The sequence below is a fragment of the Cricetulus griseus genome, chromosome X (genome assembly GCF_003668045.3).
Source record: "Cricetulus griseus strain 17A/GY chromosome X, alternate assembly CriGri-PICRH-1.0, whole genome shotgun sequence".
Taxonomy (NCBI): Eukaryota; Metazoa; Chordata; class Mammalia; order Rodentia; family Cricetidae; genus Cricetulus; species Cricetulus griseus.
Window position 1 is genome coordinate 59,621,026 of NC_048604.1, and position 26,458 is coordinate 59,647,483.

The 26,458-nt window shown below is 38.6% G+C and overlaps 1 protein-coding gene across 2 annotated transcripts in view; it reads right to left on the bottom strand.

Moving 5' to 3' along the window:
* Apool (apolipoprotein O like) overlaps positions 1-26,458 on the bottom strand; it is a 59,652-nt gene that overhangs the window by 17,697 nt on the left and 15,497 nt on the right. For both annotated transcript variants that reach the window (XM_027432979.2, XM_027432978.2), the window contains exons 2-5: positions 9,548-9,652; positions 6,709-6,828; positions 3,708-3,762; positions 843-941 (exon numbers count right to left, since the gene is read on the bottom strand). In XM_027432979.2, the coding sequence (XP_027288780.1) occupies positions 843-941; positions 3,708-3,762; positions 6,709-6,828; positions 9,548-9,652 (379 nt within the window). The remainder of the gene's footprint in view (positions 1-842; positions 942-3,707; positions 3,763-6,708; positions 6,829-9,547; positions 9,653-26,458) is intronic.

Genomic DNA, 26,458 nt, shown 5'->3' on the forward strand with positions numbered 1-26,458 from the left:
GTAATTCTTATCCATGACCATGACTACACACCAAGCTTTGTGAGTCTTTGTAACTAGTCATCAAGCCTTATTATAACCTTGTGAATCTGACCATTCACATGAGAACTACAGTCAAATGGAGGGGTACTACTTACTGGCTTGCATCTTATGGCTTGCTCAGCTTGCTTTCCTATAGAACCCAGGACCAGCAGCCTAGGAGTGGCATCACCCACCATAGGCTGGGTCCCCCCCAACAATCACTAATTAAGAAAATGCCTTACAGCTGGATGTTCTGAGGGCATTTTCTCAGTTGAGGTTCTCTCCTTGCAGATAACTCTAGCTTGTGTCAAGTTGACACAAGACTAGCCAGCATATCTAGGGTAAGTACATACTTGGGGATGTGATTCTTATGTTGCTTGATAGATAAGTGTATGTTTAATTTTATGAGAAATTATAAATTTTCCAGAATTCCTATATCACTTTGCATTTTTTTACCAGCAGAACATAAGACATTCAATTGTTGTTCATTCTTTACTACAGTTAGTTTGGTCAAGTTTAACCTTTATAAACATAAATATGGTACAGTAAAAATCTAAACATTTTGCTGGGCAGTGGTGGCGCACACCTTTAATTCCAGCACTCGGGAGGCAGATGCAGGTGGATCTCTGTCAGCCTGGTCTACAGAGTAAGTTCCAAGCAAGGCTCCAAAGCTATAGAGAAACCTTGTCTTGGGAAAATAAAGGAAATCAAAATGTAAACATTTTATGCTAACCTAATCTGATGTTGTCCAATAAATGTAATGAAAGTAAAATTTAGAAATAATGTAATAGCATTGAAAGAGAAAATATATTGTACAAACATACCTTTTCTTGCTGAAAGCAAACCTGCCAGTCCTGAAGCTGTAATCACTCCCATTTTAGGTAGAAAATCTTGAGGAGGATTCTTTAGATAGACATATGCATCTGAAGAGACCAGTTAAAAATGAGTAAGAATGACTGACTACAATTGGACAGTCTATATAAGTATACTACAGAACAGCTAGAGATTAGTATGTTAGTGTCAGACAATATAATGTTAGTGAACAGTTTCAATATTCTTTAAATAAATTTTACAAAAATTGATATAGACAGAAACAAATGATTTGTTATAATACTAACTATAAAATCAAATTTACCTTCTATGGGTCATTTAATACTTTCTTTCTTTTTTTTAAGAACTAGTGTTGTTTAATTTATTTTCTTGTGTTCAGTTGGACAGTCTTCTGGTGCATATTCAAAAATATTGTGACTATCCAGTAACTCTTTACAAGCAGTTTCCATGTGGTATTAACAATGCATATTCAATCTGAATTTCTAGCTGTTTATTAAACATGAATTGATCATTCAAATAATTTCAGGTCAATCCTTATCACTAAGCTATACATCTTAGCAGCTAACTGGTTTTACAATTCAGGCATTATTTTTTTCAAATGATAAGTCAATGTGCACTGCATCTAAGAGTGCAAATATGAATATTATTGATTGAGATGATGATACATGCTTTTTATGGAAAAACAAAACTATTAACTTCAGAATATCTAATTAGAGATAATACTTGCTTTCTTTATGACACAGATTACTATTATTATTAAATGAATATTATACCAGAAAGTACTTAAATAAGGAGTACCATAAAAAAAATTCCTGATTGTGTTTGTTTTACAACCCTACAATGAACAGGCTTTTGCTGTTACCTGTTTAAACACTGGTAGGATCCAGCAAGAATTAATGATACCTTATAAAAGATTTTGCAAGTAGACACTTCTTGCTACCATTTTCCAAAACCCTCACATTAGTCATTAAGTAAAAGTAAAGATCAAAATGAGAAGTGAAAATAGAAAAAAAATAAAGCATGATCAAAAGTATATATGCTTCCATGTTTTATACATTAAAATTAGTTCTAGATCTAAAAAATACTCTTCTATCATAGTTATTTGATGACAATCACATATGTAATTATGTTCCTCAAGATTAATGAGGTATAGCTGGTTATACTGGTTATACCCAGCACTTGAGATGATAAGGCAGGAAGACAATGAGTTCCAGGTTCACCTAGGCTGCATAGTAAGACTCTTGCTCAAAAAATACTGATAATGTTAATCCTTAATGCATATTAAGTAATAATATTTCAAATAACTTTCATTAAGTTTATTGTAGTTACCTAAAATGTTAGCTAATTTTTCTTTCTTTTTTTTTATTTGAATTAGAAACAAGATTGTTTTACATGTCAATTCCAGTTCCCTCTGCCTCTCCTTCTACCCTGCCCTCCCACCCCACCTCCCGCAACGAACACCCTACCTATCCCATACCCTTTCTGCTCCCCAGGGTTCATGAGGCCTTCCATAGGGGATCTTCCGAGTCTGTCATAACCTTTGGGATAGGGCCTAAGCCCATCCTGTGTGTTTAGGCTCAGGGAGTATCCCTCTATGTGGAATGGGCTCCCGAAGTCCACACCTATGCTTGTGATAAATACTGATCTACTACCAGAGGCCCCATAGATTTCCGAGGTCTCCTCACTGACACCCACGTTCATGGGGTCTGGATCAGTTCCATGCTGGTTCCCCAACTATCAGTCTGGGGACCAAGAGCTCTCCCTTGTTCAGGTCAGCTGTTTCTGAGGGTTTCACCAGCCTGGTCTGGACCCTCTGCTCATCATTCCTCCTTCTCTGCAACTGGATTCCAGTTCAGTTCACTGTTTAGCTGTGGGTGTCTGCTTCTACTTCCATCAGCTGCTGCATGAAGGCTATAGGATGGGATATAAGTTAGTCTTCAATCTTGTTATCAGGGGAGGGCATTTAAGGTAGCCTCTCCTCTGTTGCTTAGATGGTTAGTTGGTGTCATCCTTGTAGATCTCCAGACATTTTCCTAGTGCCTGATTTCTCTTTAAACCTATAATGGCTCCCTCTATTATGGTATCTCTTAGCTTGCTCTCCTCTATTCTTCCCTCGACTCAACCATCCTGCTCCCTCCTGTCCTCCTCACCCCTCTTCTTCGCCCCTTCTCATTCTCCTAGCTCCCTCTCTCCTGCTCCCATGCTCCCAATTTGCTCAGGAAATCTTGTCCCTTTCCCCTTCTCCAGGGGACCATGTTTGCTTCTCTTAGAATCCTCCTTGTTTCTGTTTTCCATAAACATTTATTTTTGCCAACTGCTCTAAGCAAGGAATATCAGGAAGTTATGTTTTCTGCCAAATACCATTTAGAAGCTTAAACATCAAATACAATTACTTTCCAACATTAGCTGAAACAGTTCAAGATGAGTGATTGCTATGTCATTTCCCAGCAATTGATACAAAACATAATGCATTTTAACAGATAATAGCACTATTTAAACTAATTAGCAAAAGAGGGTATAAATCTTCACCTTATTCTTTATAAATATGCAATGTGGACTTTCAGGCAAAAGTGACCTGAAATTGAATCTGTGTATTGCCTCCTAGTAATCTTGGGAAACTAGTTAAACTTTCTAAAGCTCATTTTCTAATCTGTAAGAGAAGACTCTGTAGTTACAATAGCAACACTCAGCAATGCGATGACGCCTTAGCATGTAATAAATTGTAAAATACATAGTCTTACTATTGCTTTATTATATCAGTATAATCATAGTAATGGGTAATATATTATGCTCATATTCTTAAATTTTAAACAATACAACATAAAACCATAATGCATTTCTAATTATTACTCACTTACCTTTTCCAAACTGTACTGTATCTATTATCCCATTCTTCATAAAGATATAAACATCCTAAGCAGAAAAAGGAACAAAAAAAAGAGATGTGAATTTTGAAGTGGTTGTCGACACAATAGCCCACAATTCTGAGATTACATTTAGCTGTTGATTTAGTATTACACTCAAATCTAAACCCCGATTTTCTGTTTATTCCCTATGAGTATACTTGCTTATGACATCATCCGTTCATCTCTTATTTTCCATTCTTTTTAACACAGTAATTCTGGTGTAGTATTTTTCTCATACAAGTGGGTAAAGTAATACCTTTAAAATAATCAGCGGTTTCACAAGAAAGAAACTGAAAAACTTATAATGATTTATCACCTTACTTTATAATGGCCTGGATAAAATGAATGGATCGTCAATAAATCATGAAGAGAGGTGTATCTCAGCACACACACAAAATCATCTGGCTAATAAGAATGCAATAGCAACAGCATAATGATTTGTAGAGAAGAAAACAGATGGGAAAGGCCTAATGAAAAGCGCTTCATCTCTTACCTTTACCTTAGTGTACCCTTAGAATGAGACAAAAGCAAATGAAGTGTTTATTTTTAAATAGGAACATAAATTCTCCACAAACAAGATCAATAATAGCCCACCAAAGGGATTAAAGCTCTAAAGCATGTTTTCTGTTTATCGGTTTCTAATTTAACGTGAATGCCAAGATACTGTTCTAGTCATTGGATGGCAGGTGTTGTCTCACACTGGGAAGGTATGAGTGATCTACTCAGAATCGTGCTATATTCCATGCTGGATTCTGTTGTACAAGCAAGAAAACATAATCCAAACATATGGCCTCCTTATGTATGAAACCATGAGATGGAAACAATCACAACAGATATTTTCAGTGCAGAAAAACAGAAACAATTGTAGTGATGAGAATGAGATGTCTTCATCTACGAATTTTGTCTCCGTTTAAGATTGAGCAGAGATGCTCGCCCTTGTTTAAAAGCTATACAAACTAGCATAAAACATAAAGTGTCACTGAGACATTTCTCTTGAGGGACTGTATTTAGAAAACATCACCTGTAGCATTAAAATATTTACTGATATGTTTTGAACCATTTAATCATCAAGGAAAACAACTGGTCTTTGGGAAAATTTTCTTTAGCTGTGTTTAGGAATTCATTTTTTACCACTGGGGGGCACTGTTACATAAATTTCAAGACACTTTCTAAAGCATTGGCTAGGAGAATGCATTGAATTTGCACTACATGATGCTACTTTTCACAAAGAAGTAATTTAAATCAGACCTTTTTGAGGAATAGATTGCGTATTTAGGAGAAAATTAGAGAGAAAAGTTGTTTACATTGAAGATGAAATGCATTTGCAAGTGCCCTTCATCAACCTATTTGCTTCAGCATATTAACAGAATAAAATGTTCTTTCAGTCTTAAATTGGGTGATAGTTACAATAGCAATTTAAAGATCTCTCAGGAACAATTACCTCACTGAAGACACATCTGAGTACACTATAGAAAATTAGGTCTCAAGAGACCTAAGTCTGAATCATCTAGTTCTTGGCATATAGCCTGAGGGGCATGACTCAGACCACAATTAGTTAAGATATTTCCCGCAGAGATCACATTATTAAGGGTGACTAGCACAACCAGTACCCTGGAATTGTATGACAAGCACAAACTTTCAAAAATAACTCCACATCACATTTGAAATACCTTACAGATTGATGAGAGTTCACTGATTAGATGTGGCACCTAAGGATGCTATTTTTTATAAGTTCGTTTAATTTTCTTGATGATGATGATGATGATGATGATGATGATGATGGTGTGTGTGTGTGTGTGTGTGTGTGTGTGTATGTGTATCTGTGAACATACACACACAGTGTGTGGAAGTCAGACAGAAGTTTCTCTTTCCTCCTTTCATGGGTTCTGGGGATCAAACTCAGGTCACCAGGCTTGCATTGCAAGTATCTTTACCCACTGAGCCATCTCTCCAGCCTCAAAATTTTCCTTTGAAAGGGAATATATTAGAACTATATATGACAGGGAATCTGCATCTAGAAATCTTAACATGGTAGCCTAAACAAGACCTTCACAATCAATTGACATTCGAACTAGGATAGAGGAAATCTCACAGAGCCATGGGCAATTAATTAATGGACTTTAAGAGAAGAGGAATCAGTGTTCTCTGGAAACAACCTCCATGATAGGCTATCCGAAGCCAAGTGACCAGTCCTAAATACATATACATATGAACAACACTAAAAAGACTCAACAGTGTGTGAGTGTGTGTGTGTGTGTGTGTGTGTGTGTGTGTGTGTGTGTGTGTGTGTACATCAATAATAAAGAAGGGGTCATGAAACTAAGAGGGAGTGGTGGGAACACAGGAGGAGTTGGGGGAGGTAGAGGTTGGGGTGAAAATGAGGTAAATGTACTGATGTAAATGCTCATATATGAAATTATCAAAAAACAATAAACGTTAAAACAAACATAGGTTTACAATCAGGCTGCATTTGTTGGTGAAGTAAAAGCTGTGATTATTACTCCAGAATTAGAAAAACACTAGTACCACTATTACTAAGATGCTCACAGTGGAGGTGTTGACAACACACAACTAAATTTATGGTGATGATATCAAAACATCAGTGTGCTATCAGCTGCCATCCCAGTCAACAATTTCAGCCAAGCCTAGTCTTCCAGCCATCCTTGACAGGGTGCTAAAGATACAAGTTAAGCTATTTTGGCCTCTAGCTCAGCCCATCTGCCCAATGAATGCCACTGAGTGGCCTCAGTAAGTATCACAAGAATAGAAGAATCAGCTGTCTGAACACTCATCATATTCCTAATTCTCAAAATAATGTGCCATTACACAATGCTTTGTATTTTAAGCCACTAAGTTTCAAGGTGTTTTCTTCTCTTTTTAAAAATGCATCTATAAATACCTGAAACACTTAATCAAAAACACTGATATTTAACTACTATCGAAATAGACTTACCTTGCACCAGCCAATATAATGAACAGTTGTAGTACGGATGGATGCAAAACCCATTTGTAAATAACCAGGCTGTTCTTCAACATATTTAGAATGGAGAGGAGGTGCAGTATATATGGGGAGCTGGGAATAGAATAAAGTTCATATCAAAAACAAATAGCTGGGCTGCCTTTCCCAGCATTGTATCAAAGCAGGAATCATCATCGACCTTCCTTCTAAAAAATGGCTAAAATTGTTTATAGACAATACATTGAAGATGATAGAATAAACTGAACATAAAAACTATGTAGAAATGTAGAATCAAGTGATGCCACATACAGTGTGACAAGATGGGTTGTTTTGTTTATATGACAGGGGTTCACTATGTAGTCTAAGTAACTAGGCTTCACTATATAGCTCAAAGTATTAAGAAGGTCTCAAACTTATGATTTTCCAAACTCTGCTTCCTGAGTACTGGGATTACAGATGTGGATCACCATACCCAAGAGACACATAAGTTTTAATCCTAGCATTTTAAATGAAATTTGATTTAATTGTGTGTGCATGCATGATTATGCTCACATATGCTATGGTTTGCATGTGGGAGTGTATGGGAGTTGGTTTTCTCAATTCACCATAAGGATTCCAGGGATTGAATTTAGGTCATTAGGCTTGACGTCAAGGACCTTATCTTAATTAGAATTTCTATTGCTGTGATGAAAACATCAACACCAAAAGCAAGTTGGGTGTAAATTTGGCTTACATTACCACACTACAGTCAGAGGAAGTCAGGACCGGAACTCAAATAGTGCTGCTTACTAGCTTGCTTAGCCTGCTTTCTTATAGAATACAGGACCACTACCCCAGGAACGGTACCACCCACAAGAGGCTGAGCCCTCTCTCCTCAATCACTAATTGAGAGACATGCCTTACAGCTGGATCTTATAAAAGCATTTCCTCAGTTAAAGTTCCCTCCTTTCATATGACTCTAGCTTGTGTCAAGCTGGCATAAAACTAGCCAGTCCAGATCTTTACCTGCTAAGCCATCTCTCCAGCCCTTAATCCTATCGAAATTTTAACTGTAAAAATCTGGAAACAAAGCTGGGCGGTGGTGGCACACACTTTTAATCCCAGCACTCAGGAAGCAGGGGCAGGTGGATCTCTGTGAGTTCCAGACCACTCTGGTCGACAAGAGCTAGTTCCAGGACAACCTCCAAATCCACAGAGAAACCCTGTCTCAAAAACCAAAAACCAAAAAAAAAAAGAAAGAAAATCTGGAAACAGCTCTCTTGACCTGCGTCCCCCACTCCCCCACACCTGCCTCTCCCCCTTGTCTCTCTTTGCCCTGCCACGTTCTCCCCTGTAATAAACTCCATGTGATTGAAAAATATCTGGAAACAACTCAAATATTCATCAAGGTTAAAGTAGACAGTTAATCTAGATTATATACATATAACGGACTACTATAAATTAGAGTAAAATATAAAAATTACAGTCACTATAATCACACTGCTGGGCATGATGGTGTATGCCGTTAATCTCACTACTCAGGAGATAGAGGCAGGCAGATCTCCACAAGTCTGAGGCTAACCTAAATGACACTGCTAGTTCCAGGTCAGATGGAACCACATACTGAGATCCTGCTGCAATTAAAATAAAAAATAAAAATCAGTTACAGCCACATACAAAAATCAGAATGAATTTCAAAATACTACTACTAAACTAAAAGGCTAAGATGTAGAAAATTACATGCAAGTTGTCCCATAAATACCATAAATATATAATTCAAATATGTATAAATACCTAAATTGCTTAGCAAAACAGATAGATAAGGTATCATAAAGTGTTTTGCTTTGTTTTGTTTTTTTAAGGAAATAATGGAACTGGAGAAAAAGTACAGCAGTTAAGAGCACCTCTTCCAGAGGACCCATGCTCAATTCCCAGCACCCACATGGTAGCTCACAACCACCTTTAATTCCTGTTCTAGGGAGGATCCCCTGATCTAAAATGACAATAAAAATAAGTCAAATTCATGGCACTGAGGAATGTAGAAAAGAAATTTCCAGGGATATTTGTGGCGTGACCATTCATTCTAGATCTACAAGTTTCTTGGTTAAAAGATGGCTATCTCATAGTCCTGAAAGGAGGATTTAACTATGTTCACCAAACAATAAAACAAGAACATATTGATCCTTTTGTAAAAGATGTTTACCAAGAAAGTGGAACCAAAAGTTTTTTGTTCAACTAGTAGGAGGAAAAGGGTACCATAGGTAGGTAAAAGAGTCAGAAACAGTCCCTACTCCCACCGTCAGGGGTCTCACAAGAACACCTTGTTACTTAGCCATAACATATGTGCAGAGGACCTAGGTCAGACCCCTGCTGGCTCCATGATATCGAAGCCTCTATGAATACCAGTCAGTTGTTCTGTGGACCATGTTCTCATGGTGTCCCTGTCCCTTCTGGTTCCTCAAATCCCATTCTTCCTCCCCCTCCACTCCACAGGACACGTGAGCTCTGCATAATGTTTGGCTGTGGGACTCTGCATTTTTCTCCCATCAGCTGCTGGATGAAGTCGCTCTGGTCTCTTTGATGACAATTATGCTAGGCTCTGTTCCCAGAACCCTTTTCAGGGAGGACAAACTGTAGGTGGAAGGCTTTGTAGCTGAAGACCCCTTTCTTACTGGTTTGATGTTAAGAAAAATCACCATTTTTAAATTACAATTTTCTGTTTCTACTAAATATATTATGTATTTTAGATATCTCATACCCTATTATGATAGATGTAGTAAAAAACACACCTACATAGTTTTTTTCTATTATCTCTATATTATGCAAAATTCACAAACTTTGGAAGGCCAATTACCTGTTCTGGTCTTACTAGCTGCTTTTTGGGTTCCTCTTCTTTGGCCAGATGTAGATTTATAGATGCATATATCAGACCTGCAGGCATGGTTGTCAACTTTCCCATCTGAAAAAGACATAGCAAAAAGACCACTGTAAGTGAAAATATTCTCTTTTTCTATATCCTGATAAGTATTGGAGGAATTTTGAGGAATATATTAAATATGCAACCATTTCAAATTACTCTATCCATTTACAAAAATCCCTTGTGCTGCCCTAACTATTGTAGAGTGCAAAGATCTTATTGTCTTCTTCAAAGTTTGATTTTAAATAAACATATATGAGCTCTTATCTTTACTGCAGTCTCCCAGAAGTGGAAATATTACTTGCCTAGCATGCACAAAGCCATTCCCATACTACATAAAGTCTATTCCCATACTACATAAACCTACTGTGGGAGGTAACTCATGCTTGGAATACTAGCACTCAGGAGGTAGAGATGAAAAAATCCAGAGTTCAATAGTGATCCTTGGCTACATAACAAGTTTAAGGCCAGCCTGGGCAACAGGAAACTGTCTCACAAAAGGCAATTGTGAGGCCAATAAGATGGTTCAGCAAGTAAAAGCACTTGCAAATCTGGTAACCTGAGTTAATTCCTGATACTCAAATAAAAAGCCAGATGCAGCAGTGCACACCTGAAATACAGCCTATGGGGAAATGGAAGGTAGAGGCAGGAAACTCTCCTAGAAGCTCTTGGGCCAGTTAACTTGGAGTGTGCCATGCCTCAGAAAGAAAAGAGAAATCCTGCCTGGAAAGGTGAAGGAGAGTCTCTACTCCCAACAGTTGTTACACTCTGACCTCCACAGTCACACCATGGTACAAGCATGCCATGCCACATGGATGACTGCACTAACACACACATATCACACAGGCACATGTGCAATCAAAAATAAAAGGGCAGGTGACATGGCTCAGCTGGTTAGGATACCTGCCATCAAGCCTGACCACCAGCATTCAATCACCAGGACCCAGTTAACAGAAGAAAAGAGACACTTCTACAAACAAGATGTCCTCTGACCTCCACATGAACACAGTGACACAGGTATACCCTGGCACACACAAAATAAGTTAACAAAAATATAAAAACATGGAAGATTTTTGGGGCTACATTGTTAATAGTATGCTTTCCTGATTCATCCACTTTCTTGCAAATTTCATTTCGCTATAAATGTGTGTAAGACCTATAAAACTACCATGTTTGTCTTTTTGTGACTGGGTTACCTCACTCAGAATGGTTTCTTCTAGTTCCAATCATTTGCCTGCATATTTCAAGATTCCATTTTTTTCTGCTGAGTAGTACTCCATTGTGCAAATGTACTACATTTTCTCTATCCATTCTTCCATTGAGGGGCATCTAGGTTGCTTCTACGTTCTGGCTATTACAAATAATGCTGCTATGAGCATCGTTGAACAAATGTCCTTGTTGTATGAATGTGCTTCTTTTGGGTATATGCCCAAGAGAGGAATTGCTAGATATTGTGGTAGACTGATTCCCATTTTCCTGAGGAATCACCATATTGATTTCCAAAGTGGTTGTGCGAGTTGGCACTCCCACCAGCACTGGAGAAGTGTTCCCCTTTCTCCATATCTTCTCCAGCATAAACTGTCATTTGTGTTTTTGATTTTGGCCATTCTGACAGGAGTAAGATGGTATCTCAGAGTTGTTTTGATTTGCATTTCCCTGATGGCTAAGGGTGTTGAACACTTTATGTGTCTTTCAGCCATTTTAGATTCCTCTATTGAGAATTCTCTATTTAGTTCTGTACCCCATTTTTTAATTGGATTATTCTGTGTTTTGGAAGCTAGCTTCTTGAGTTCTTTGTAAATTTTGGAGATGAGCCCTCTGTCAGATGTGGGGTTGGTGAATATCTGACAAACATGGTATGTATTCACTCATATATGGATTTTAGACATACAGCAAAGGATTACCAGCCTACAATCCACACCGCCAGAGAAGCTAGGAAATGAGGACTCTAAGAAAGACACACATGGTCCTCTGGAGAAGGGGAAAGGGACAAGATCTCCTGAGCAAATTGGGAGTATGGGGGGAGGGGAAAGGAAGCTAGGAGAATGAGAAGGGGCGAAGAGGAGGGGTGAGGAGGACAGGAGGGAGCAGGATGGTTGAGTCGAGGGAAGAATAGAGGAGAGCAAGCTAAGAGACACCATAATAGAGGGAGCCATTATAGGTTTAAAGAGAAATCAGGCACTAGGAAAATGTCTGGAGATCTACAAGGATGACACCAACTAACCATCTAAGCAACAGAGGAGAGGCTACCTTGAATGCCTTCCCCTGATAATGAGATTGATGACTAACTTATATGCCATCCTAGAACCTTCATCCAGTAGCTGATGGAAGTAGAAGCAGACACCTACAGCTAAGCACTGAACTGAACTGGAATTCAATTGCAGAGAGGGAGGAGTGATGAGCAAAGTGGTCAAGACCAGGCTGGTGAAACCCACAGAAACAGCTGACCTGAACAACAGGGAGCTCTTGGTCCCCAGACTGATAGCTGAGAAACTAGCATAGGACTGATCCAGACCCCATGAATATGGCGGTCAGTGAGAAGGCCTCAGAAATCTATGGGGCCTCTTGCCATAGATTAGTACTTATCCCTAGCATAGGTGTGGACTTTGGGAGCCCATTCCACATAGAGGGATACTCCCTCAGCCTAGACACGGGGGGGGGGAGAGGGGGGAGCTAGGCCCTATTTCAAAGGATATGACAGACTCTGAAGATTCCCCCATGGAAGGCCTCACCCTCCCTGGGGAGCAGAAATGGTATTGGATAGGGTGTTAGTGGGGGGGGCATGGGAGGAGAAGAGGGAGAGGGAACTTGGATTGACATGTAAAACAATCTTATTTCTAATTTAAATTTAAAAATGGGAAAAAAAGACCTATAAAACTAGAAAGGAGAAAAAGAAAGGGTAGAAACAGACACCATGAAAGGATGAGGGTGTGCAAAAACACATAAAGGAAGAAAAGAAACTGAGTACAGGACAGAATTGGGAGTCAGGGCAGGGTTCACTGAAAGGATGAAAGGCAATGAAAATCTACTTAAACACATGTTGTTTGAAACTGCCACGGTACCTAATAGCCTGTATGTGAATTCGAACAGCATTTTAAAACTTAAAAGAAGTATTGGGTCTAGAAAGGCGGCTGAGCAGTCACAAGCACATGTTGCCCTTGCAAAGGATCTAAGCTCAGTTCTCAGCACCCACATGGCAGCTCACAACTTCCTGTAGCTCAGCTCCATGGCACCTTAGGCCTCCTTGAACAGCAAAGGAAGGCAAGTTCTAAATCAGGTCTGGCTATATAAGGAACTTTGAGATCCATGTCTCTTTCTAATTCTGCTGTTGTTCCTAGACATACAATGTACTCATCATCAACCAGATCATTAAAAATTCCATTACGAAAAATCAAAATGATTAAAATTGATGCCATAAAGCATGCTTACCTATGAACCTATGGAATTTTATTACTAAACCCCTAAGATGATTCTGTGAAATAGGTCAAGGCTTATAGTATTTAAAAACAATTTTTCCTAAGATAGTAATCCTTAGATATAAAGGAAAACACTTTTGAAGTATTGTTAATATAGGGACACTTTTCTACCTACTATTCTTAGAGTAGTTATATTAATCATGCAACACAGTAATATCATCTAGACTTTAAAATAAATTCACATGAATTGGTTGATAATTATGATCTACTACAAAAGCAGATTAACATACTCTATAAAAAGGAGTAGATGATGGCATAGCACACTGAAACACTAGAACAAGTGTTAGCAAACTACAATGCTGGGCCAATTCTGGACTGAGCTCTGAGCCCAAAAGAATGATTGTAAAGCATACTTTAAGTTTTGTAAAAGGGAGAGCAAAGAAGTCTAAGTGACTAGAGACCTTACATGTTCCACAGAGCCAAAAGTATTATCTGACCCTTAACAGAAATACTACAATACACATTGCCAACTCCTGATTTAAAATCAAATAAAAACAAAGTATTTTTAAGTACCAGAGGAATTTAAGAACACTATAAAATTCTAAGGTAAGTCTGTCAATCAAATATCATTAAAATTAAGAAGTGGTGCTCTGTCTTTCACACAAGAATGAAAGAACTTGAGTTAAAACTATTTTGTAACTGCAAAAATAATGATTTGTAAAGGGCAAATTATAAATGACTTTTTTAAAAAAGCCAATGAGAATTAAAACCGGTTCCTCCCAAAAGACAGCAGGCCTTAGGAAGGGCATTCTATAACGTAAAGATTATAAATAGCAAAGATAAACAGCACATAACTCTCTCATTCCGGTACAACTCATCCCTTACCAGCATTTTTATAATGAAAATAATTGATTCTTGTTATCTTTGATTGCTGTTCTATAAAGTAGCTGGGAACTACTGCTCCTGGGGAAAACCCAGGGTTAGCTTCCCATGATTCACTGGTTTTATTTTCATCAATATATAACCTTGTTTCACATTCATTTCTAATTCAAGACATTTTATTTAATATATTTTATTGATTCATTAACACTGACCTCATGGCCAGCAGCACTGGAACTCATGCTTGGATAAAGCTAATCAACATACAAGGAGGAGGAGGTAGCACAAATAGAGGAAGGATGAGGAAGAGGCAAAGATTATCATGTACACACTAATGAAATCGTACTGGGGTTACAAGGACTGATCAGCATTCTCAGAATCTCAGTATAATAACAAGAGAAACAATATATAATACAACAGTTTATGTCAATGAGTGTTAATAATATAGGGATACAGAAATGACTGTATGAACCACCAACCTAGACCATCTATTTGGTAGTACAAAGAGGGCAGATTTCAGAGTCAAATTTGAATTTAAATTATGGCTCCACTCTCTGTTCATGATGTGACTTTGAGAAAGTGAATTCATGTGTCAATGTCCATATGTCTAATGTCACCTATCACAAAGGAACTAACACAGAGGAAAGGTTCAGTATATATTAGCTGTTACCATCATCATCATCATCATTGCTGTCATCCTTAGTCTCTCCTAGCCCATGGCCACAACTCTATAGACTCATCTAACTCCAGCCAAGTGTAATTGCCTCTGTCAAGTCAAGATAATTTTATTGTCAATCAGATCACCATCCTGCTTCAAGAAAATAAATTGGCTTCCTCTTTCCTAACACACTGCTTAAAACCATATTTTTTTTTACCTTTCATGTTCTCTGCAATCTATCTCCAATCTATACAGGCAGTCTTCTTTCTCCCTAACTCTTATCCTGAGCTTTTTATTTCATGTGTCACTGGCATGTCCATTTACTCCCCAAGTAGACTATTAACTCCTTAGAGACAGAGAGAGAATATATATATATATATATATATATATATAATATATATATATATATATATTATTTTTTCCTGGCAGCAGTGACAGCTTTAGCTAGATAGATATGGAGATTCAAGTAGAAAAGTTGTGGGCCCAGGAAATGGGTGAGTTAATTGTTTATCATTTACTTCTGGTCGCTTCGCAGCCTTTTGGCTAAAATCAAGTGTATCTTTCACTTGTAAAGAATTTTGCTCATGAAATCCACCATGACATTTTAAAATGTCAGATCTAATAGCAGCAGCAAATGCTGTGGGCAGGGTTAGAACAGTTTTACTGTTGGAGAAAACTGAAGCTGGCCTACATTATAATCTGTCCTCACAGAATTACAACCACAATATTTAGCCTTTTGATCAATACAATTCAGAAAAGTGACTGTGCTTTCTCCCCATCAAAGAAAGAGAAATCATATTGCAGACACCTGTGGTGACATGCCTCAGTAGCTGCTGGCACCCTGGAGTACAGCCATGCAACAAGTACCTCATGCAAACAGCCAGCTGGTCCTTCAAATTGAGATTTGTAAAATTCAATTGTGCTTGCAATATTGCAGGTATAAAATGCTTTAAAATATTTGGCTCAGGAACTTAGTGAGTCTATTTCCAGTACCTAATGAGCTGTGACAAGTTGAGATTAGTCATCAAAATACAGGACAGCCATTAGCAGCTTAATAGAATTTCGTACTTTACAGCGCCCTGGGGCTAGTTCACTTGTGAAGGTCTAAAAGGCAAAGGTAAAAATGGCTTCATTGAAGGAACACAAGGCTGTGACATAGAAAAATTGGGTTCTAACCCAGCTCAGCTACTAAATCACTATGTGACCTTTTGTATACAGTATGCCTCAGATTCCCCACTTTTGAAAGGAGGTTGCACTACAAAACATCCAGAGTTTCTTCTAATTGTGACAATGCATGATGGTAAATGGCAGTGATAATTTTCAAGTATATAATTTTGCAGCAAATAAGCTATTGTCACCTTTTTCCTTGAAAAAGGGAAGTCACCAGAAGTAATCACTTTATATTTAGTGATGTTGTACTGATGATATAAGTTTCACTCACATCAAACATGAGAGTATGGAAACTACAGCAAAATTTTAATAATTTAAAAATAAAGGTAACTGTTGGGCATTGGTGGCACACACCTTTAATCCCAGCACTTGGGAGGCAGGCAGATCTCTGTGAGTTCGAGGCCAGCCTGGTCTCCAGAGCGAGTGCCAGGACAGGCTCCAAAGCTACACAGAGAAACCCTGTCTCGAAAAACCAATAAAATAAAATAAAATATAATAAAGTTTACTATTAAAACAGGTGCCCTGGAAGCAGGGAGAGAGGGAAACAGAAAGCAGAGAGGGGAGAATACAAGGCACCAACAAGGAAGGAAAGGGAAGTGGACAAGTGGGAGGAGAGAATCATATATAACCCTCTTTATTTAAAAAGACATTATAATATTTAATACTTTATATGCTAATTTAAAAATTAAATTAAGGGCTGGAAAGATGGCTCAATGCTCAAGAATATTGCCTGCTCTTACAGAAGACCAAGGTTCAATTCCCAGCACAGACACGGTCCATCACAACCGTATGTAACCCCAGATCCATGTTCTCTTCTGGCCTCTGTGGGCACCAGACACACAAGTGGTGTACATACATACACAGAAGCAAAGTACCCAAACACAAGAAATGAAGAATACTAATATTAAGTACACATGATTAAGAACTATTCCCCAACATTTAAATGAAAACTTCATTCTGAAGTCCTACTTTCTTCTTTCTTTTGAAATTGCATGTATTTTATTTATTTTGTGTGTGTGTGTTCTGGGGATGGGTACATGCCATGCACATATGCAGAAGTTGGTTCTCTCCTTCTACCATGTGAGCCCTGTGTTTCAAACTGAGATCTGTAGGTATGGAGGGCAAGTGTCTTAAGCCACAAAGGCATCTTCTAGACCTCCTGTTATATGTATTGATAAAAATAGTTGAATTTGTATGGTAAGAAAAGAAGCAATACAAAGTATTACTAAACATGACAGATGGAGCAGAAATACTCATCACGATTTGATCAGCAACTGCAGAGTTTTGAAGCTTTCAGATGCAGACAGCACTAGCTACTACTCACAGCATGACTGGATTCAGTCCCAGATCTGTGCTTAAGCAAATATGAAAAGCCAAACTAGGCAGTCGTGTCTTATTTGCAATAAGAAGTGTTTAGGGCAGATACTTAGGGCCCTCGTCACAGGTGCTATTTATACTATGATCAATTAAAATTAAAATTAATTTAAAAGCCAGCTCTGGTATCTCACTAAGCCATATTTTAAGGCCTCAGTAGATAAATGTGTCTCTGGTGCTATTCTACTGGGTAGCACAGACTTAGTTTCTGTTATCGAAGACAGTTTTATTAAACAGTGCTGCTTTGGAGCTGCAACATTTAATAACTCGTGATTCTTTCAAAAAGGAGAGATTAAACTATTCTCATATCAATTTTAACTCTATATCTATCTATTCAGAGCATATAAATGCTGCCTTGAAAGTGGGAGCAAAGCTAGTCATGGTCACTATGAAGAAATACAATGGTGTTATTCTTCCAAGAAGGATAAAAGGAAATATTAAAAATGAGAAATTTTATTCTCACATGGGATAGGTTTTCCTGAAAAGATGGCCTAACTCTATTAAGTCAGAGAATGGTGATCATAAAAACAAGAATATATTTTATTTACATCTTTCTCAGTCTTAAACAAATATGGATACTGTTCTGGAGATATAAACATAACAAACAAACTGCTTCCTCCTCGCTCAGTGCCATCTCTGAGGAAACACACCATCCAGTATATTCCTAGCTTTGTGTCTCCTTTAGTACTTTCCTTCAACATTCTTCCGACTACACTCTGCATCATTGCCTCAGAAAATGTCATTTTTGAGAACAGACCACTCCGTTTCTCTTTTAACTTGGGGGTGGGGTGGGGGGCATGGGCATGGTGCAGGTGCCACAGTGCACACATTGTGGTCAGGGGACAAGTTTGCAGTCTGTTTTCTCCTTCAACATACGTGAGTTCTGGGATGGAACCAGGTCAGCAGACTCGCTCTACTGGTTCTTTTACCAGATTAATTAATTCACAGACCCAAGAACTGCTAGATAAGGGCTCACAATGAAGCTTCCCACAACCCTTTAATTAGATTTGGTTTCTCTTGCTACTTTGAACCTCACCATTTTCATCTTACAGTGCAGCTAATAAATCTAAGAGGCTTTACAGCCAATTTATCCCTGGGTTTGTATCAGGCACATGTTTTAGTACAAATTAATGATAGCAAATCATTAAGTTACTCTAATACAAATGTAAGATCTAAAATATAGAGTAATTATATCATCTTTACCTATTCTTCTAACTTTTTACAATAAACATAGTTTTCAATGGTAATTATTCACTATTACCTTGAATTTTCTAAAATATTTTTTATAAAACATGTGAACACCAATTTTGTATTTCAAGCCTAACAATGTTATGGGGACACACAATCAAGTACAATCCCAATCATCTGAAATAAGGAAGAAGAAAATCATATTCTTCAGGAAAAATATTTTCCTTTACTCCTATACAATTTCATTAATACATTTGTTCAGTTTTACAAAATCAAATAGTGTGATTACAAAGGAGATTCATTTTCCTGTTCAGACACTGGAAAATGTCTTCTTCACAAATCACATACTTGAAATAGGTTCTTTAGCCTAAGCATTAAAGAGCAATAACAGCAAGTAGAGACATAGGACACAAGCGAAAGTAAACTATTCTGACGATATCAGCTATTGAGAACTTTTAGTGAAGTCCTGAAATCCTAGGAAGGAGAAAGGAAACAGGACTGCAAAATTTAAAATATCCTGTCCAAAAAGCTTTCCCTGAACATCCAATAACTAACTGAAAGAAAGAGTTAAAGAACTGAGGCTATTCCAGTGGCTGTCTTTATAAAAAGCTACATTAAGTAATGTATTAGTCAAAAAGTGAAAGAAATGACAAGAAATAGAAGAAATAAGAAAGACCAGATGCACAGCAAATGATAATAGTGGAGGCACACAACGGTTAGAAAAGAAGGAAAAACTGCAGTCAGGTAAAATCAGATATGGAATGGTTCTCCTCTCTGGAAGAAGTATGGTATTGTGCCATACCTTACTACAGTGCCTCTAGTCACATAAAGGTTCTCTGAAGACACTGTGTTCTGTGTTTGGGGAGCACTTAGCATGTTCCCGGGAACATTGCATACACGGAGTTGGTAAATCTTCATGGTAATTTTATATAGTTAGTTTCTTTTAAAGTGCTGCTGGTAAAAGCTTCGGAAAACTGACTGAACAACAACAAAACCTTCCTCTCCATTGTAGCAGGAAGTATAGAAATATGCAGAGCTTTAGGAATGGTTGATTCAGTGGCTTAGCAAGAACTCAGATTCTGGGAAATAGACTTCAGTGAGTTCACTAGATCCCTGAATCCCTCTTCCCAAATGTGGCCACAATGAACAAATCTCCCTTTTCTCCTTTCCACTATTAATTTGACTCTTCTAATTACCTTATTGAAGACAGGTATCTGATCCTGGCTTGCGGGACAGGCTGTGACTCCCGAAGTTCAAAAGCAAAATAGCAGGCTGGGCGTTGGTGGCACATGCCTTTAATCCCAGGACTCGGGAGAAAGAGGCAGGCAGATCTCTGCGAGTTCAAGGCCAGCCTGGTCCCCAGAGTGAGTGCCAGGATAGGCTCCAAAGCTACACAGAGAAACCCTGTCTCCAAAAACAAAAGCAACAACAACAAAAAAAAAAAACAAAATAGCAACTCAGATGGCCCTAAGACACATTTTGGGTGGTATCTTCCACTAGCACTGTGCTTGACCTGAGTAAGAGAGGAAAGATGGAAACTCCCAGCAGTTGCTCAAGTCAATTTACTCCCGGGTCATTTTCCCATCTTTACAGTTCAGCCAGCATCAGCTGCTTTTTTTTTTTTTTTTTTTTTTTGCATTTCAGAAAGAGAATGTATTAGGAGTAGATTTGAAGTAGCTCATAAACCAGCTAAAAGGCACAGAAGTTTGTCCTTTGTGTGTGAAAAAAGCATAGAGTTAGTAATTTGGTGGGTTGTTATTGTTTCCTTGAAGCTGTCCAACTCTTTCCAACCTACCACCCTACCCTCCCTGAGATAAAGAGCCCATCTTCAGAGGAAAATGTGACTGTTGGCATTCCAGACTTTAAATTTTGCATTCTAATAAGTAAAGTATAATGTAGAAGGAAAAATGGGTGTAATTCTTGTTCTTCATGGGAACTTCTCAGAAGTGCTCTCAAAATCTCTACAGGGTCTTACTGGGTTGAATTCAACTGCATTGGAATGTGGTGATATATTGTTTATGATTTATTAAAGCCACTGGAGATCAAAATAACAAAGCAGCCACACTGGTTAGCCATAGAAACTAGGCAGTGGTGGCACACACTTTTAATCCCAGGACTCAGGATTAAGAGGTAGATGAATGATCTCTGTTAGTTCAAGGCCACACTGACTACATGAAGTTGATCCAGTCCTAAAAGAAACCGCTCACACAAAGGTGATCTCAGCACCTGGGATCACAGGTCTTTAATCCCAGCATTATAGAGGTCAGCATTATAGAGGTGGAGACAAGAATGATATGGCTGTGCAGAGAAAGAAATAAAAGGAGGAGACAGGAACTGATAGCTTTTGCCTCTGAGGATTCGTTGAAACAGGATTGCTATTTCAGCTGGGTAGAGGTAAGATCATCTAGCTTGGCTACTTTGCTTCTGTGATCTTCAGCTTGAATCTTGAACCCCAATATCTGTCTCTGGGTCTTTTATTTTTATGTTACATTGGAACACATACAGTAAAACAATCTGTGAAATGTAATCTTTGCAAATCACCATTGTATCTAGTTAAATTCCAAGAATCTACCAACAAAGAAGATGAAGGAAAATGGGGAAAATATGAGGTCCTTAGTCCTGGAAAATGTCATTGTTTCCTTGTGTCTTAATTGACACTGCAGAAGCCCCATGACAAAAACCTTAGCTGTGAAGGATCTGCAGTTAGGAGCAAACCAATGATTCAGAGAGCACTGGTTTCAAATTATAGCTTTACAACTGAAGTAAGATAGAGGGAGACAGTACAGGTTTGGAGAGAGTTCTGGCACAGGGAAAATGTTAGGGGATTCACAGGGATGACCCCAACTAAGAATCCAGGCAGTGGTGGAGAGGATGCCATTGATGTCCTTCCCCTAAAATGAGACTGATGTCTAACTTGGTTACCATTCCTACAGCCTTCATCTGTTCGAAGCAGAAACAGGCACCCACAGCTAAGCACTGAACCATACTACTGGAATCCAGTTGTGGAGAGGGAAGAAGGATGAGCAAAGGAGCCAAGACGGGGCTGGAGAAACCTGCAGAAACAGTGGAACTGACCTACCGATAGCATGGAGACCCTAGTCATACAGCTGGGAAAACAGCATTGGACCAAATCAAGCCCTCTGAATGTGGGTGCCAGCTAGGAGGCTAAGACAGTCTATGGGACCTCTAACAGTGGAGCCAGTCTTTAACCCTAGAGCACAAATGGACTTTGGGAGCCCATTCCCTATGGAGGGATACTATTGCAGCCCACATACAGCAAGTAGGGCCTAAGCCCTCCCCCAAATGATATGATGGACTTTGAAGGTCCCCTGTGGAGGGCCTCACTATCCCTGGGGAAGAGTTGGGGGGTAGGTTGGGGGAGTTGGTGGGGAACATGGAAGGATGTGAGAGCAAGGGAACATGGGGGGTGTGGATATGTAAATATGAGTAGTAATTAAAGAATTAAAAAAATAAGATAACTCCAGTACTAAAATACAGTTGCAAAGTCACCTTGTTAGTGTGTGTCAGTCATGTAAGATGATGGATTCCACTGCAATACTGCTGTGCAAGCATATGACAAACTTTGGCCACATGTGACAGTACATGGTTTAACTAATCAAAAGTGTTATAGACGTAGAATAATCTTTGGACCTATTGTGAAACTGAATGTCAGAAAGACAGGAGGCATCAGCTGCTTTTTACCTCTATTTGGTGAAGCAAAAAAATCCAAGTTTGGGCTGGAAGCATGGCTCAAGGGTTTAGAGTTAAGTCCTGCTCTCCCAGGGATCAGAGTTCAGTTCCAAGCACCCATATCAGCAAGCTCAAAATGGCCTATACTTCTAGCTCCAAGGAATCTGATACCTTGGACACACCACAAACATATGGAATACACACACACACACACACACACACACACACACACACACACACATTTAATTTCTGACAATTTAAAACTTAATAGTGTTGGATACTTCTGTATTTATTTTTAAAATCTACTCTGTCCTTAATACAGATTTATGCCAAGGCTAAAAAAAATACAAAATAAAATTGGTATCTCACCCTAATTATAAACATTCACAGTTTGAGAACTAAAAAGATTCATTTACTTCAAAACTGTTAATGTTCTAATGAAAAGGTACCAATGACAAACTGGAACTTAATTCTTATGTATAAAAAAGTTGTTGAAAAAGATTGTCTTGGAATTGGTCCCTGAGGACCCTGGGATCCTGACTCTGCTGAGATCGCTGGGCTATTCCAGCCCCCACAGAGTACAGAGAGTGCAGAGGTGAGCTGATTTGGACCCTACCTTGGTCCTAACTTCCACCTGCCCACCCTGGCAAATCCCGCCCTGGGATCTGCAGGCAGACTGAATCGGTCCCTGAGGACCCTGGGATCCTGACTGCTGAGATTGCTGGGATATTCCGGTCCTCACAGAGTGCAGAGAGTGCAAAGGTGAGCTGCTTCAGCCCCTGCCTTGGGCCCAACTTCCGTCTGCCCACCCTGGCAAACCCTGCCCCAGGATCTTCGACAGGACGACTCGACTCGACCCCTGAGGACAAAGCAACCCAGAGTCTGCTGACATCTCTGCACCAGTGCTGCTCTCCCCCACCTGGAGAGCAAGTGCCTCAGACCTCCCTGCACCCAACTTGAAACCCATCAGAGTATCAAAGTCAATTGCACACACCTGAAGAGAACACCTGACCCATACACACCAGGAAAGGAAGTGACACCAACTGTACCAACTGGAACAAGAGACGGGAAGACAACAATATAAGAATACATCCAACAACAGGAAAACAAATATGACACCACCAGAGTCTAGGGACTGTACACCAGCAAGACATGAACATCCCAACACAGAAGAAACAGAAGAGAGCAACTTTAAAAATAACTTCATGCAGATGATAGAAAACATAAGAGAGGAAATCAGAAAATCCTTCAGAGAAATGGAAGAAAAGACAAACCAAAAGATGCAAGAAATCAAGGAAAGCCAAAAAACACCAATAAAATACAATTAAACAGCTGAAAACAGCTGAAGGAAACAGTTCAGGACCTGAAAACTGAATTGGAGACAATAAAGAAAACAAAAACTGAGGGAATGCTGGAAGTGGAAAAGCTGAGTAAACAATCAGGAACCACAGACGCAAGCATAACCAATAGAACACAAGAGATGGAAGACAAGAGTCTCAGATGCTGAAGACAAACTAGAGGAAATAAACTCATCAAGAAAAGAAAATCTGAAGTCTAACAAATCCATAACACAAAATATCCAGGAAATATGGGACACTGTGAAAAGACCAAACCTAAGGATAATAGGTATAGAAGAAGGTGAAAAAACCCAACTCAAAAGTGCAGAAAACATATTCAACAAAATCATAGAAGAAAACTTTCCCAACCTAAAGAAAGACATGCCAATGAAAGTACAAGAAGCCTACAGAACGACAGAGTGGACCACAAAAGAAAGTCCCCTTGTCACATAATAATTAAAACACCAAACGTACAGAATAAAGAAAAAATATTAAGAGCAGCAAGGGAAAAAGGCCAAGTAACATATAAAGCCAAACCTACTCCATGGAAACTCTAGAAGCTAGAAGGACCTGGATAAATATTCTGCCAACTCTGAGAGAACATGGATGCCAGCCAAGACTACTATACCCAGCAAAGCTTTCAATCACTATAAATGGAGAAAACAAGATATTCCACGACAAAACCAGATTTAAACAATATGTAACCACTAATCCAGCCCTACAGAAAGTACTGGAAGGAAAACTCCAACCTAAGGAAATTAACTCCACTCGAATAAACATAGGCACTCTACAAAAACACAAAATAAAAGGCAGGGTAAATCCACATACAATACCAGTACCAACAACAAACCAAAAACAAACAAGAATAAACACTGAATGGAACTTAATTTCCCTCAATATTAATGGTCTTAACTCGCCTATAAAAAGACACAGGCTAACAGATTGGATACGAAGACAGAATCCATTCTTCTGCTGCATACAAGAAACACACCTTGAATTCAAAGACAGACATTACCTCAGAGTAAAGGCTTGGGATAAGACACTCAAATCAAATGGACCCAAGAAACGAGCTGGGCTAGCTATCCTAGTATCTAACAAGATAAACATCAAACTAAAATCAATCAAAGGAGATGAAGAAGGTCATTTCATATTCATCACAGGAAAAATCCATCAGGAAAAAGTCTCAATTCTAAACATCTATGCCCCAAATACAAAGGCACCAACATTCGTAAAAGAAACATTATTAAAACTCAAATCACAAATATAGCCTCACACAGTTATAATGGGAGACTTCAACACCCCACTCTCACCAATGGACAGGACCACCAGACAGAAACTTAACAAAGAGACAAAGGAACTAACAGAAGTTATGACCCTATTGGGATTAACAGACAGTTATAGAACTTTCTATCCAAACACAAAAGAATATACCTTCTTTTCAGCATCACATGGAACCTTCTCAAAAATCCACCACATTCTCGGCAACATAGAAAACCTCAACAGGTACCAAAAAGTTGGAATAATCCCCTGTGTCTTATCAGACCACCATGCTTTAAAGTTAGAAATCAAAAACAAAGTGCAAAAAACCTACCAGCTCATGTTAATTGAAAACACGAAATTGTAACATTCCTGGGTCAAGGAAGAAGTAAAGAAAGATTAAAGACTTCCTAGAATTCAATGAAAATGTTGACACAACATACCCAAACTTATGGGATACTTTGAAAGCAGTACTAAGAGGAAAGTTCATAGCTCTAAGTGCTCACATGAAGAAACTAGAGAATAGCCACACCAGAGATTTGACATCACAGTTGCAAGCTCTAGAAAAAATGGGAAGCAAATTCACACCAGAGGAGCACACGCCAGGAAATAATCAAACTGAGAGCAGAAATCAATGAAGTCGAAACAAAGAAAACAATTCAAAGAATCAATATAACAAAGAGTTGGTCCTTTGAGAAAATCAACAAGATAAACAAACTGTTATCCAAACTAACCAAAGGGCAGAGAGAGAGCATGCAACTTAACAAAATCAGAAATGAAAAGGGGGACATAACAATGGACACTGAAGAAATCCAGAGAATCTTCAGGTCATACTTTGAAAACCTGTACTCCACAAAATTTGAAAATTTAAAGCAAATGGACAATTTTCTGGACAGTTATCACTTACCAAAATTGAATAAGGAATAGATAAGCAACTTAAACAGACCTATAATCTCTAAGGAAATAGAAGCAGTTATCAAAAGTCTCACAACCAAAAAAAGCCCAGGGCCAGAAAGATTCACTGCAGAATTCTACGAGAAATTCAAAGAAGTGCTAATACCAATACTCCTCAAATTGTTCCACACAATAGAAGCAGAAAAGACATTGCCAAACTCTTTTTACGAGGCTACAATAACCTTGATACCCAAGCCACACAAAGACACAACTAAGAAAGAGAACTACAGACCAATATCCCTCATGAACATTGATGCAAAAATTTTCAATAAAATTCTGGCAAATCGAATACAAGATCATATCAGAGAAATCATCCACCATGATCAAGTAGGCTTCAACCCAGGGATGCAATGATGGTCCAACACACGAAAATCCATCAGTGTAATCCACCATATAAACAGACAGAGAAAAAAAAACACATGATCATCTCACTAGATGCCAAAAAAGCCTTTGACAAAATCCAACACCCCTTCATGATAAAGGTCTTGGAGAAATCAAGGATAACAGGAACATACCTCAACATAATAAAAGCAATACACAGCAAGCCAACAGCCAACATCAAATTAAATGGAGAGAAACTCGATCCAATTCCTCTAAAATCGGGGAAAAGACAAGGCTGTCCACTCTCTCCATACCTCTTGAATATTGTCCTTGAAGTTGTAGCTAGAGAAATAAGACAACAAAAGGAGATCAAGGGAATACAAATCGGAAAGGAAGAAGTCAAACTCTCAATATTTGCAGACGATATGATAGTCTACATTAGTGACCCGAAAAACTCTTCAGGGAACTCCTACAGCTGGTAAACACCTTCAACAAAGTGGCAGGATACAAGATTAACTCAAAAAAAATCCATAGCCCTACTATACACTGATGACACATTGGTGGAGAAAAAAAATCAGAGAAACATCACCCTTTACAATTGCCA